At 45.6% G+C, this 13,142-nt stretch overlaps 1 protein-coding gene across 1 annotated transcript; it reads right to left on the reverse strand.

Moving 5' to 3' along the window:
- Positions 1 to 1,957: 1,957 nt before the first annotated feature.
- On the reverse strand, positions 1,958 to 12,819 carry bmf1 (BCL2 modifying factor 1). The gene is made up of 4 exons (XM_076978366.1): positions 12,683 to 12,819; positions 10,511 to 10,702; positions 9,186 to 9,364; positions 1,958 to 2,868 (listed from the first exon to the last, which is right to left on the reverse strand). Exons 2-4 carry the CDS (start codon positions 10,674 to 10,676, stop codon positions 2,752 to 2,754), a joined length of 462 nt encoding a protein of 153 aa, XP_076834481.1. The 5' UTR covers positions 10,677 to 10,702; positions 12,683 to 12,819; the 3' UTR covers positions 1,958 to 2,751.
- Positions 12,820 to 13,142: the final 323 nt, after the last annotated feature.

Raw genomic sequence — 13,142 nt, forward strand, 5'->3', positions numbered from 1 at the left:
GCCCTTGAGAAGCTTGATAGGGCTAACCCCCACATCTCCCATCAGAACTCACATGCTCCCCTATCTGCAGATCAGTGGAACACAGACCTCCAGGGCTAAACTGCGGATACGCCCAATGACCATCGGTTGGTTTACTTTTGGACACTTAAAGGAATAAAGCTAATGCTAACCACAACTCAGGAGATTATGGGTATTGAAGAAGAACTAAACATGGCTAAACCCTCACCACCATAAGCCAAGGAAAAAATATTTACATCATAGACCAAAATAAGGGATAAGAAACCAAAATGAAATAAATTGCACACATGAATCTATACAGTAGCAGTGGACCAATATACAGAGAAAACAGAGAAAAATAAAATAAATAAGGAGGAAAGAAAATAAATTACAAATGAATTAAAAAATAAAAAATGAATGACCCAAAATGTTAAGGAGTGTGCATATAAGAATGGAGACAAGGTGAACTGACTAAAGGTAGCTATGAGTTTTGAGGGCTACAGTCACTGGCTCAGCGTTCACAGTCTGCAGGAAACAAACTTTCAGCATTTCTTATGACAGTCAACATGCTTGAAAAACTAGGCTGTGCCCCACAGACTCATAACTGGCAAGACAGATTAGTAATGAGAACTGTAATGTTTGGTTTGTACCATATCTTTGTACCATGGTGTTAAGGTTACAGATAATCGGAGTCATTCTTACTGTGACACTGAAATTGAGCAAATCAAATAAGACAAATTATGACTGGGTATTACTGCTGGATATTAATGCTGACACTAACCAATTATTGGTTACTTTTATGAAAGGTAGTTAATCAAATACTAAGTTATGGCATCTATGCAAACATCAACTCCGTAGAGTGTTAAACGCTGCAAAAATTAAAGCAATTCCTTCATATTATATCCACTACATACTGACCTTTTTGTCATAAAGGGTATGTATTACTTTTAAAAAAGAATCAGAAACCAAGTCTCACAAAATATACATCACTCCTTCAAAACAGACAATGCACACGCACACACATGTAGACACACACTCGCAGGCACACAGGCACACACACACACACACACACACACACACGCAGGCACGCACACACACGCACACCCCCACATCATCAGTGTCTTATAACATGAAACATTCACCAGATTACAGTCTTAACAATTTACAGAAAGTAGTGGTCATACAGACAATTTACACCACTGGAACATTTTATAGGTCACCTGAAAGGTATAAAAGCAGAAATACAAATTGAAATTACAGAAATTTTAAAACACCCGGGTATCCTGAGAGCAGAAATGCAGTCACTTCACAGACACAGTATTGCTATGGAGCCAAGACAACAACTGGCCACAATTATCTTCAACAGCCAATGAACAGAACAATGAGTGGTACAAAAACCAACAAGAAAAACCTTTCAGTAGAAAAATCAATGATGCATAAAAGTTCAACCCAAACACCTGTTACTGACAGTAATTACTAAGAATAATTTTGGTGCCAAAAGACCATATTCACAGTCCAGTGCCTAAGCTGACTAGTTTCTTTGATAACAATGAAAATAATGACTGTTAAAAAACTTGAATTAATGAAACCTTCATTGAACATTTGAGGAAGTTGGTTTGATTTCTTTTAAAAAGTGTAGTAAAAACACGCATTATCATACACCACTTTCTGTAAACCATCATCCCTGATGGTTATGAGGTTAGATGCAGGTGATGGTTTCATCCTCTTCTGATGCTGCTATTCTCTGGAAGATGCTAATAATGCACTAGAAAATTAGAACAGGCACTGCACTCTTGTTCTTCGATTGTATGGAGATGATCATGCCATGTTGCTGTTGACCACGTACATGTGAAGTTTAATGACTCATGACTCGAGCATTTAATGGGACAGACTACTGATTGTTGACAGGCTTATCAGGGAGACCTGAGAATGCCAAACACTGCAAAAAAAAAAAAAAAAAAAAAAAACCCCAATACCAACCTCGCCTCCACAGCCCTGCTTGGCTGAGACAGACGCACTTCTAGCAGAGGGGCTTTGGTAATGCCACTGCAAGCTGCAGAAACCTGCATTTCCTCCCGTTACCGTACGTTTCACCAGCAAAAAAAAAATATGTGAAAAAGACAATGATGATGAAAAAACCATTTTGAAAGATCAAAACACTGAAGAACTGGACATACTGAGGTGCAAAAGTCTTTGTTAAAAAAAACTGCTTCTTTGGAAATTAGTTAGGCTAATTGTCAAATTGATTGGTATCCTGGGAGATTTTAGAGGAAAAGACATTTCCAAACCAGCTCACCGCTCTTCACGGTCCCCCCAGCTATGGCCCTTCCCTACAGCCCATCTTCAGTCAACATTCAGGAGGTGAGCAGTCCTTCTGCAGTGTCTGGAGACAGTAAGGCCTTCCCAGGACTCACGAAGGCTGTTCCAGATGTACACGTATTGAAGTGCAAGCGAAATGAATCAACAGTACATACTGTACAAAATACCGCAACAAGTCTGCTATGAAAATATTCCTGTTAAAGAATCTCATGAACACCATGGCATCTTCTTGAGGAGGAAAGTCATAAAAATCATACCCCCCCGTCCCGCGGAGATGTGTGTCTTCCGTCTCTCTTTCTTTCTCTCTCTTCCCATATCTTTCTCTCTCTCTCTTTCCCCCTCTGAAAACCCGTGTTAAAGTTGAACAGTGCCAGTGAGCGCCGTGCTCTGTGAGGCGGGCCGCTCCAGGGGTGGGCGGTCCAGTGGAGGTGTCCCTCACCTCTGGTCCACGCCCCTCCACTCCGCTGCAGGCTCCCTCTCAAACAGGAGCGCGTACAACGCCGAGGCCAAACGCAGCCACAGCGGCCCGTGGTGCCTCTGGATTTGGTGTTGCTGAAAGGAAGGCAAATGTGAAGATCAGCACTAGATCCAAAACGGTATCGAACACCCAGCGGGACAACCACACTACAATGACCCGTCATGTGATTTGGGTTATGTTGTACACACAGACGTTTCTGGTGCAGGACATGATGGTGGCACCAGTCATGGGCGAGTTGAAAAACCAGACAGCAGAACAGGGCTAATATTTCCAAAACAGTGACCTTAGTTTTACTGTACTGACTACTGTCCACCCGTTAAGAAACATTAACAAACACTCAGAAAGCAGAAATGCATTTTACAAGACTAACAGCAGCAATGTACCCATAAAAGCAATCAATTTATGAATACAGATTAGTCATTAAAACATATAATTAGTAACACTGGACGAGAGATCATCTTGACCTAATGAAACACATTCATGTGCATCATGAGTCTCTCCTTGCAATGGGGCCGTAATGGAGGAGAATTAAAGGATAGTAGAGTCCCTGCCAGTGGGATAAGATACGGGGATGGAGAACACACACACACACACACACACACACACACACACACACACACACACACAGAGAGAGAGAGAGACAGAGAGAGAGAGAAACAGACATTGAAAACAGAGACATTGAAACAGAGCAGCACTTTCTCTCCTCATGCTCCAAGTACACACACCTCAGACTGGAGTTCCTCCACTCAGTAAACGCCACTCTCTCCTCACTGGAGGACACACTGGGGTCACCTGGAGATCTGATGTGTGTGTATTTGGGAGAAACTCCAGAATGTGTTCACCTGTCAGCTAAATATGTACACGACTGTCACACCCTCAGAGAACAAAGCCCACCTACTGTTACCTCTGTAAATATATGATTCACATTACCATATGTAAACATGTTTATTAATTTTTAACTTTATTATATATGTATTGTCTCATTTTGTTTTGATTTGGTTGTATCACTACAAGAATTTTATGTATTTATTATTCTTATTATTATTATTATTACTTTTTCTTTCTAATATTGCTTTGGCAACAGTTGTTATTTACAATTCATGCCAATAAAGCCATTTGAATTTGAATTTGAAAAAATTTGAGAGAGAGAGAGAGAGAGAGAGAGACAGAGAGAGAGAGACAGAGACAGAGAGAGAGACAGAGAGAGACAGAGAGAGAGAGTGAGTGAGAGAGACAGAGAGAGAGAGAGAGAGAAAGACACAGAGACAGAGAGAGAGACAGAGAGAGAGAGACAGAGAGAAAGACACAGAGAGAGAGAGAGAGAGAGACACACACAGAGAGAGAGACAGAGACAGAGACAGAGAGAGAGAGAGAGAGAGAGAGAGAGAGAGAGAGAGAGAGAGAGAGAGAGAGAGAGAGAGTTGTTGAACTTCCCTCAGCATCTTGGTAATCCAGCATGTAAAGCCAGAATCCAGTCCAAAGTACCAAAGTACCAAAGTACAGGTAAGATAAGATGCAAGTGTGCTACTTTTATACACTGCAGGTCTGCAGTGAACCCTTATACAAGTATAAAGAGCTCTCCACAAAACATCAAAATAAACTGAAGACAACACAATGTTTAATGTCAAACATTTGCAATAATAAAAAAAAATGAGAACACTGACGTGTTCTACATAAATGTGTGTATCATTAATATTAGACCTTATATAATTTTTATACAGTCCTGTTAGAACAGAGAGGCAGACACTGGCCCATTCCAGAGCCGAATGACTGCCACTGGCATGCCATGCTCATAGTGGGCATTACAGAGCATTGCGTAAGCGCCCCCTCCCAGCCCCACACTCATCCCTCTCCTTCCGGGGAAGATGATGGCATGAGGATGTGTAGCTTAAGCCCATCAGTGAGTGCTACTTAACAGGAATCTTTAGGACACTCACAATGTACACTGAAATCATGTCAGTTTAAGGCAAGCTCCCATTAACCAAAGTGCATTTTAAAAATATAAACAAGGTGGTTATGATTTAGGAGGAGACTTGCAGAGAATGGCCAGCATAAAGCCAGAGCAATCTCAGAACCTGACAGCTAAGAGGAGTCGAGACACAGGAAGATAAGGGGATAGAAGAAAAAAAGTCACTGAGAGTGACCTTTAGACATGCACTGCTTTCTCACCAAAAACACTGTGGCAGGCAAATTTCTGTCTCGTGTGTGTTTGTTTTTGCATGCGTGCGTGTACACGAGTCTGTGCCACATGGCTAACTGTCAAATGAGTCAGAGGCTATATTTAGTAGACGATAAGAAGTAAGTTTATGCAGACTTTCGGTGTCGTCACTCCTGCGAGTTCTTATCAGCCCTGCGTGCAGGTCGCCCCTCAGCTGCCCAGCTCCCAGAAGCCCTCCTTATCACGAGAGTGGCAATAAACAGACAGACACACACAAACAAGCTAAACGTCAGCAGACCTGCTGGGGAACAACGCCTGCTATTTAAAAATCGCCACGGGTCAAGACTCCTCGGCTGAAGCGCCGAACACGCCCTGTGCCATCAGGTGACACGAAGGACCCGTTAAGGCTCATGAAGAAGAAGGGGAAAAAACCCACAACAGTATTGTGCATGATTGGCGATACATCTGCACATCTCACTGTAAATAATGGTGACAGCACAGATATTTCAGAGGTTACATATTCATGGAAAATGCTTTTGAAAGAGACGTTCAGTTTTTTCATAATAACAGAACCGTTATGTAGGACCTGCATTTGGCATGGAGCAAACCATCCATGTAACAAATTACTGGTGGAATGGCTGTCAAGTTCTCTTCCCTGTAGAGCGAGTCTGTCTGTGCCAGTAACGGTAATCCTTTCTTCACTGCTTCAATGGCCATTGTTTTTCCTGAGGTGCTGTTTTGTTCCTCCGAGAGGTTTGTATGGCTTTTAGATGAGCTGTCTGACAGGAAACGTGTCTCTCAAAACACATCCCCTTTTCTCTGGATCAGAAAAGAACAGCACTGGTAAACATTAGTATCTGTGCCCCTATTCTCTCTCTCTCTGTCACCGCAGTAAGACGGAGGACTGTTTTTTTCCCTGTACAAGTGTGCGTGCACACACACACACAAAGATAAAGAGGAAGTACCACCACCAGCATAAACACGCACACGGAATCCAATCTGCTTTATACTCTCATGGTCTCTTTCTTTCTTTCTTTCAATTTGTTTATATTCCCCTGCACTTTACTTGGAATTGCACTGCAAGTCAGCATAAATAAATAAAGAAAGCTAGAAAAAAAGAAACTACAAAACCAAAAGAGAATTACAGCACTATCTAATCCCCTTGGGGGACAGCTCATCCTGGGCCTCCTCAGACCCGTCGAGACCAAGCTGCAATTTATCTGTCAGCGGCCGCCGCTCCTACTGCAGGCTCCTCTGCTGGCGTGCTGCAATCTTGGTTGTGCTGTGGCCTCTGTGGCAGGGCAGGGGTGCGAGACGCTGATTAGTAAGCTGAAGGTGCTTACAGGGCAGTGCTGCCTCATGAGAAGAGGGTGTATGTGTGTTCCCAAGGGCAGGCTGCCTGTGGCCCAGGCTTTGGGGGGAACCCTGGAGAGCCACCTACGAGCCATGTTCTTCCAAACATTCAGCTTTGGAAAGAGGAACGCATTATGTGGGCTCTCCACATTACCTCCACTCACTTCTACAAGACTGGTGTGTGTGCCAATAGGTGGCAAAAAAAAAGGATGTGACCGCTTTGGTTTAGTCTCCATTACTGAAAAGTCGCAGTCTGTACAGGACCACGTTAGGGGGAAGGCTGGTCGTGACCCAGTGCCATGCAGGGGGACGTCATCGAGCAGCAGGCAGACACATACAGACTGACCCACTGAACAAGGCAAAACTCCATTTAAAATAAAACCAGACCAGAGTGGAATAGGGAGCTAGAGAACAGCCGAGGGGGTCTGAGGTGGCCTGCCTATTTCAAACGTTGAGGAGTCAATTACGCAATTGCACCACACAGTCATCAACAGCAGCGAGGTGAGGAGGAGGAGGGGAAGCAGCCCGCCTCCCTGATTCTGCCCACTGTGGGAGCGGCCCGAATGAGCGTGACTCACACAGGGGGCGCTCTATCCGTTTATGAGTCACCCTTAAGGAGCTGGGAGCGTGGCCCTGTGCCAGGCCTGGCTCTGTTCTGCCTGGGGAAGCAAAGGTAGCCCTGTGGCCACGCCACGCCAACCCATACCACTCCCAATTCAGAGCAACGCGACAGCGTGGGGGGATGGGGGTGCGCATGGAAAGAGTGGCATGTTTGAAAGAGTTGCATGTGGGGAGAATCTCCATTGTGGGGAGAACTACGTCCACTGCGAGGAGAACTACCTCCACTGTGGAGAGAACTACCTCCACTGTGGAGAGAACTACCTCCACTGCGAGGAGAACTACCTCCACTGCGAGGAGAACTACGTCCACTGTGGAGAGAACTACCTCCACTGTGGAGAGAACTACCTCCACTGCGAGGAGAACTACCTCCACTGTGGAGAGAACTACCTCCACTGCGAGGAGAACTACCTCCACTGTGGAGAGAACTACCTCCACTGCGAGGAGAACTACCTCCACTGTGATGAGAACTACCTCCACTGTGAGGAGAACTACCTCCACTGTGATGAGAACTACCTCCACTGTGATGAGAACTACCTCCACTGTGATGAGAACTATCTCCACTGCGAGGAGAACTACGTCCACTGTGGAGAGAACTACCTCCACTGCGAGGAGAACTACGTCCACTGTGGAGAGAACTACCTCCACTGTGATGAGAACTACCTCCACTGTGGAGAGAACTACCTCCACTGTGATGAGAACTACCTCCACTGTGGAGAGAACTACCTCCACTGCACTTCCTGAAACACAGGGAGCCTCAAAACCTCAACATCTGGCAACAGTGTTGGTCATAATGAACTGGATGTGAAACAGTATGTTATTATTAACAGTAGTGTTGTCAGGGGGATGCGAGAGAGAAAGAGAAAGAGAGAAATGGATAGATAGACAGATGCTGAGTGCTAGGACTGACATGGTTACAGGACATGAATCACCAATGGACTGTACATAATAAACAAATCAGAAGCCAACAGTGTTGGTGTGAGATGTAGTTGTTTCAGTAGTTTCACACCTGAAGAGCAGATTCATCTGTGTCTTTTCTCTGTTTGTACTGCCAGTGCCTATAAGCACGCTCACTGCGCCTCGTGCTAACTAAGGTGGCAGCCAGCGATGCATCATCAGCGTGATCTGATTTGCTGTTGAAACGGAGCAGAACAAAGAGCCATTGTTCTGGTGCAGGGCAGACAGCCACAGTCCTCCAGAGTGCACAGGCACTCACACTTTACACACTAGCACACAAATCCACAACATGGTCTTGGCTGGTCATTGCTCTTGTGTGTGTGTGTGTGTGTGTGTGTGTGTGTGTGTGTGTGTGTGTGTGCGTGTGTGTATGTATTTCCTCCCCTAATCACTAATTTACACACACACAGAGGGGGAAACAACAATAAGCAGGAAGCCAAAAGGATAGGGAATGTTGATCAGTAGAGAAGAGGGAGTAGAAATAAAATAAAGAGAATTTGGGTCAAGGGAGGAAAATGTCTTGCCTGAACAAATGCAGGAGGTGGAAACTATCAATGTGTAAACTGCACAGGAGGTCAGACTTTTAGCACGAGCAGCCAGCATTACAACATTACTCTGCATTACTGCAGCATTACAGCATTACTGCAGAATTACTGCAGCATTACAACATTACTGCAGCATTACAACATTACTGCAGCATTACTGCAGCATTACAACATTACTGCAGCATTACTGCAGCATTACAACATTACTGCAGCACTACAACATTACTCCAGCATTACTGCAACATTACTGCAGCATTACTCTATTTGTGTTTCTTGGTCTTGTGCTGGTCCAGTACAGAAGTGAGTTTTAATAAACTTGTTAGTCATGCAAGATGAAAACAAATGTGGTTTTAGGGCTAATGTTAAGCAATTGTTAAAGTCACAGACTTCTATGATTTCTTTGAAATCATTTTATATTTTTACTAGGATATTGCCAATGTAATGTAGAATATTATGATTTCAAAGTTGCTATGATGTGGTGATGATGATGATGGAAGTATGTGCAAACATTGTGAAATGAAACATGAATTGTTGTAGTGTGAGGGTACGCCTGTCCCATAATGCTGCTACTGAGATGATGTGTGATATTCAAATGACACTGATTAGCTGAAGTAAGAACCACAGTCTCAACAGATCCCTGTGCAACCAATATTATCGTATATCGCAATATTTTGGAAATTGTATCGTCCCAAAAATCTGACGTCTCCCAGCACCGGCATCGTGAGGCATCCTGGTGTCAGACACCGATGTCCCAACTCACCAGCATGTGGTCTTGGTAGAACTGGTCCCCGATCATCTGTAGCTTTTGGCCAATGCAGGCCTCCACGCTGTGGGCGGGCCGGCGCGGAGCATCCACTGCCAGCTGGTTCTCCGGGTGCATGGCGTCGTCGTCTCGGTCGGGGTGGGCGGGCGGCGCCAGCAGGAGCAGTCCTGCACTACCTGGAGAGAACGGAAGAGAGACAGAACGCAAAAGGTCAGCGGATCCGGACGCAGCAGCCAGAACCAATCATGGATGCAGAGGTTACATCATGACGTCTCCTAGCACAACACTCAGGTGCAGCGATCAAAGGTGTTAATAAGCCAGAAAACAGCAAACAAGGATCATACTGTAGCCAACAGGAATAGACCGTGTCTAGTAAACAAGAAGAGACTATTTTAGGATTTAAGACCCTTGCATGCTGTGCTCACTGAATCCAAGCAAAGGGCCAGTGTGTTATCGTTTCAGCATGTGCTTGAGAAGTCAATAAATCAGAACTCAGATTTCCTGTTTGTTGTGGTTTCTAAACCTCGTTCTCTGAAGTTTAAAAATAATAAACTACAAACCACAAGGGATGAAAATGAAATGGATTTTTCCTTCTATGACAGAAGGGAAGCATCAAAGAGAGGACATCGCATCCCAAGAAAACAGAGTCAAAGGTCTGACTCCAACGTTCAGTGAAGGAGGCCTGTAGGAAGGTCAACCCTCGAGAGCTCTGAAGAGCCCAAAGGACACAGAAGTCTAAAACTCAACAGCCTCAACACTAACAGGGGAAACAATTAAGCAGGCAATTACAGTCCCCCCCCCCCCCCCCCCCCCACAACCACACAATGGGACTATTTACCAGGTAATGATACGGAGATATTGAATGTGATATCTGATATCAAACAGCTCCTGGTCCTCAGATAGTGCAGCTAGAAAAGGAACCGTCTGAGAGGCCGGTCATAAACAAACGCCAACAAACATCACAGGCAGTCAGGTTTAAACCTGGCTTGGCTGGGACTGGCAGCCTGCCAGTGGAACAGCCCTTGCGTGCCGTCATTTGATTTGCAAAGCGACTGGGTACACACACAGGTAATAAAAGCTGCATAAGCGAGGACTATCAGACGCCGCAGAGGACATGGGGAAGGGCGAGGCTAAGAGGACAACACACCCCACACACAGGCGACACACAACACACTCCACAACACAATCCACACACAGGCTCACAACACTCACACACTCAGGCTCAAAATAACACTCCACAACGCTCACAACACAACCCACACACACCCCATAAACACACAAGCCCATAACACACTCCACAGACAAACAAGCCTTGGGCTTACCGTAGAAGAGGTGTCTAGGCTCTTCGGCCACGCCGCACGGCAGCATGCCGTAGGGCCTCGCCGGCAGGCGCCCAGGGGTCTGCGTGCTACGCTCCTCCTGCTTTATCTCACGTGTGGGATGGCAGCAGTATTGAAGCCTAAACACATCATCCTCTTCGTCGTCCATGAGCAGGAGCCCCACACGCTCACCACCTGCGGCAACATCAGAACCCATCAAGGTCATCGAATGGTCATTTTGGCAGACCTTGTGCTGAACTCGCTCATCACAAAGACACAGACACACAATCTCTCTTGACTATAAAGTCACCAGACCCAAAGTGCCTTCTGACCATAACCAGCACTTCAGCTACAGAATAATAACACTAAAGATTAGTCTGTGGATACTGGTTGTACTGATTTAGACAAATAGCAGTAGATGAAACCACACATCAGGGCTGTGGTTAGACAATTCGTTGACTATATTTAACCTTCCCAAGGTTTGGCAAGGCACAGGCATTAAATGTGTCGCTTACTCTTGCTGTGTTCTGCAGTGGAGCCCGTGTGGTTTTTGTGAATAACGACAGTTCGGTGATAGCCCAGACCGTTTGCCCTCAGACACCATCATGTCATTACCACAGTAAAATTATACTGCACAAGACACAAAAGAGGGCAAACACCACCCTCAACACCCCCCCCCCCCCCCAAATCCCTCCATCACTGTCTTTGGTTATGGCTAGGCTAGGTAAGCCAAAACATAATGGGTATGTATAAACTCATACACTGGGCAATGTGGCATAAAAACATTAGACCACAGCAACTGTCTAAACATCAGTATTGTCTGTTCAAAGTAATGATAACTCTATGCAGCTATGTGGCACACCACCACTGGCAAGCACATAGACAGACAGACAGAGGACACAGAAACGTAGACAGATAGATCCTTTATTAATCCCGAGTGAAATTTTGGAAATTTTAGCTGTCACTTTTTTAACATGACAGCTAAAAGTGTGTACAGTGCATTTTCCACAAAAACTGTGGACTTAATCCTGCGTGTGGGTCCTATTACATTCTGTGGCAGCAGCTAAGACGGGTTAATCCGCAGGTGTGAGTGTGAAAGGCCGGATCGCGGCAGCCTGCGAGTGTGTACGCACGTGTGTGAGCCGCTGGTGTGTTTGGGTTCACCTCACGATCCCACAGAGCGTGAAAGAGAAGCAAAGCGACATAGAGCTCCCTCTGCTGCTCTACACCCTGAGTGTGCACACACATGCAGCTCACACACCAACACGCGCCTACACACCGTCAGCGGACTACAGATGCGGTTCACCAAGACTGCGATTCACTGTTCATCACCGTAGCCACGCACACAATTAGCACTCGCCAAAGTGTCCTGCAGCACAGGAGCACCGAGCCCCGATACGACCTGCGGAGGAGACACATGATCCTCCATCCTTCATCGGTCTTCCCGGATAACTATTATTGAACCCGAGTTTAAAAATCCCGACTCGATGACACGCGCGCGCCTCTGGCCGGTCGCCTAGGTAACCACACGGTATTAGTTAAGCTAGTTAAGATACGGCGAACGCGATGAGCTGTGATTGAGATGTTAAATGAGCCACAGTTTGTATAGTTGACTAAAATAATGACAACCTAGCTAGCTGAATGTTTTCAACAAGCAATGAAGCGACTCTTTTGAGAGGCCGTCCCGTGTTTTGGCTGTCCTGTAAACACCTCGTCTAACCCGGGGGGTTAGACGAGGTATCGTCTAACCCGGGGGGTTAGACGAGGTAACCGGGTGACACTCCTCACAACTCCGGGTCAAACTAAGAGCCAGCGGGGTGTCCAGCCGGACAGACAGCGGGTACAGTGGAGAAAGGGCTAAAAAGCAAGCCGGGTGACTAGAAAGCTGTTTTACAAGAAGATAAAACGTGACTTCACTGGTCCAAAACAAGAAGGTACAAAACGACATCATATTCTGTGTGTCGTCGTCGTGTAATCGCAGGTGGCCGTTGGTGTATAGTAGGTAGTTTAGCGAGGTGCCCGTGTGTAGCTGGTCTCGCGACGGAGCTCGCGCAGTTAGCCACCTAGCTAAACGAGTCACAGGAAACTACCGCTGCCGCCAGCCAAACACGTGAAACATCGCCACAATATTCTGGCACGCTACGAAAATGCGCCTGTTTACGAGACACCACTCACCCCTGCCCGCTGTGTTTCCAAATCCGTTATGTCAGTCAGATTTTTTTTTTAAGCGGTGAGGTGAAGTGTCAGTAGCCACGCTGGTCGGTACCGTCCGCTTTGCCCCGAGACAACTTTGATTCTGCCCCACAACTTCCAGCAGGCTGAGTTCACTCTCGTTGACGTCAGTAGCCCCGCCCCCTCCTCGCGCGCACCGGCCGAGTCAATAAACTTCTCTTAAAGGTAAACGGACGCATTTTGGTTTGTTAACGATCGGTACATGTCTGAGCGTCATATATTTGTTAATAAATATATAAAAATAGCTTTGTTTTGAGGGGGCGAGTACGTTACATACAATAATATACAATATGTGCCTATGAAGACAACGTAGTTTTTTTTATTTTAAATGTAATATTACGAATTGGCAAAGCTATAACATAAGCAAAAATTACATTACAACGTAGGATTGTTGATCAATTAT

This window comes from Brachyhypopomus gauderio, chromosome 17, assembly GCF_052324685.1.
Source record: "Brachyhypopomus gauderio isolate BG-103 chromosome 17, BGAUD_0.2, whole genome shotgun sequence".
NCBI lineage: Eukaryota > Metazoa > Chordata > Actinopteri > Gymnotiformes > Hypopomidae > Brachyhypopomus > Brachyhypopomus gauderio.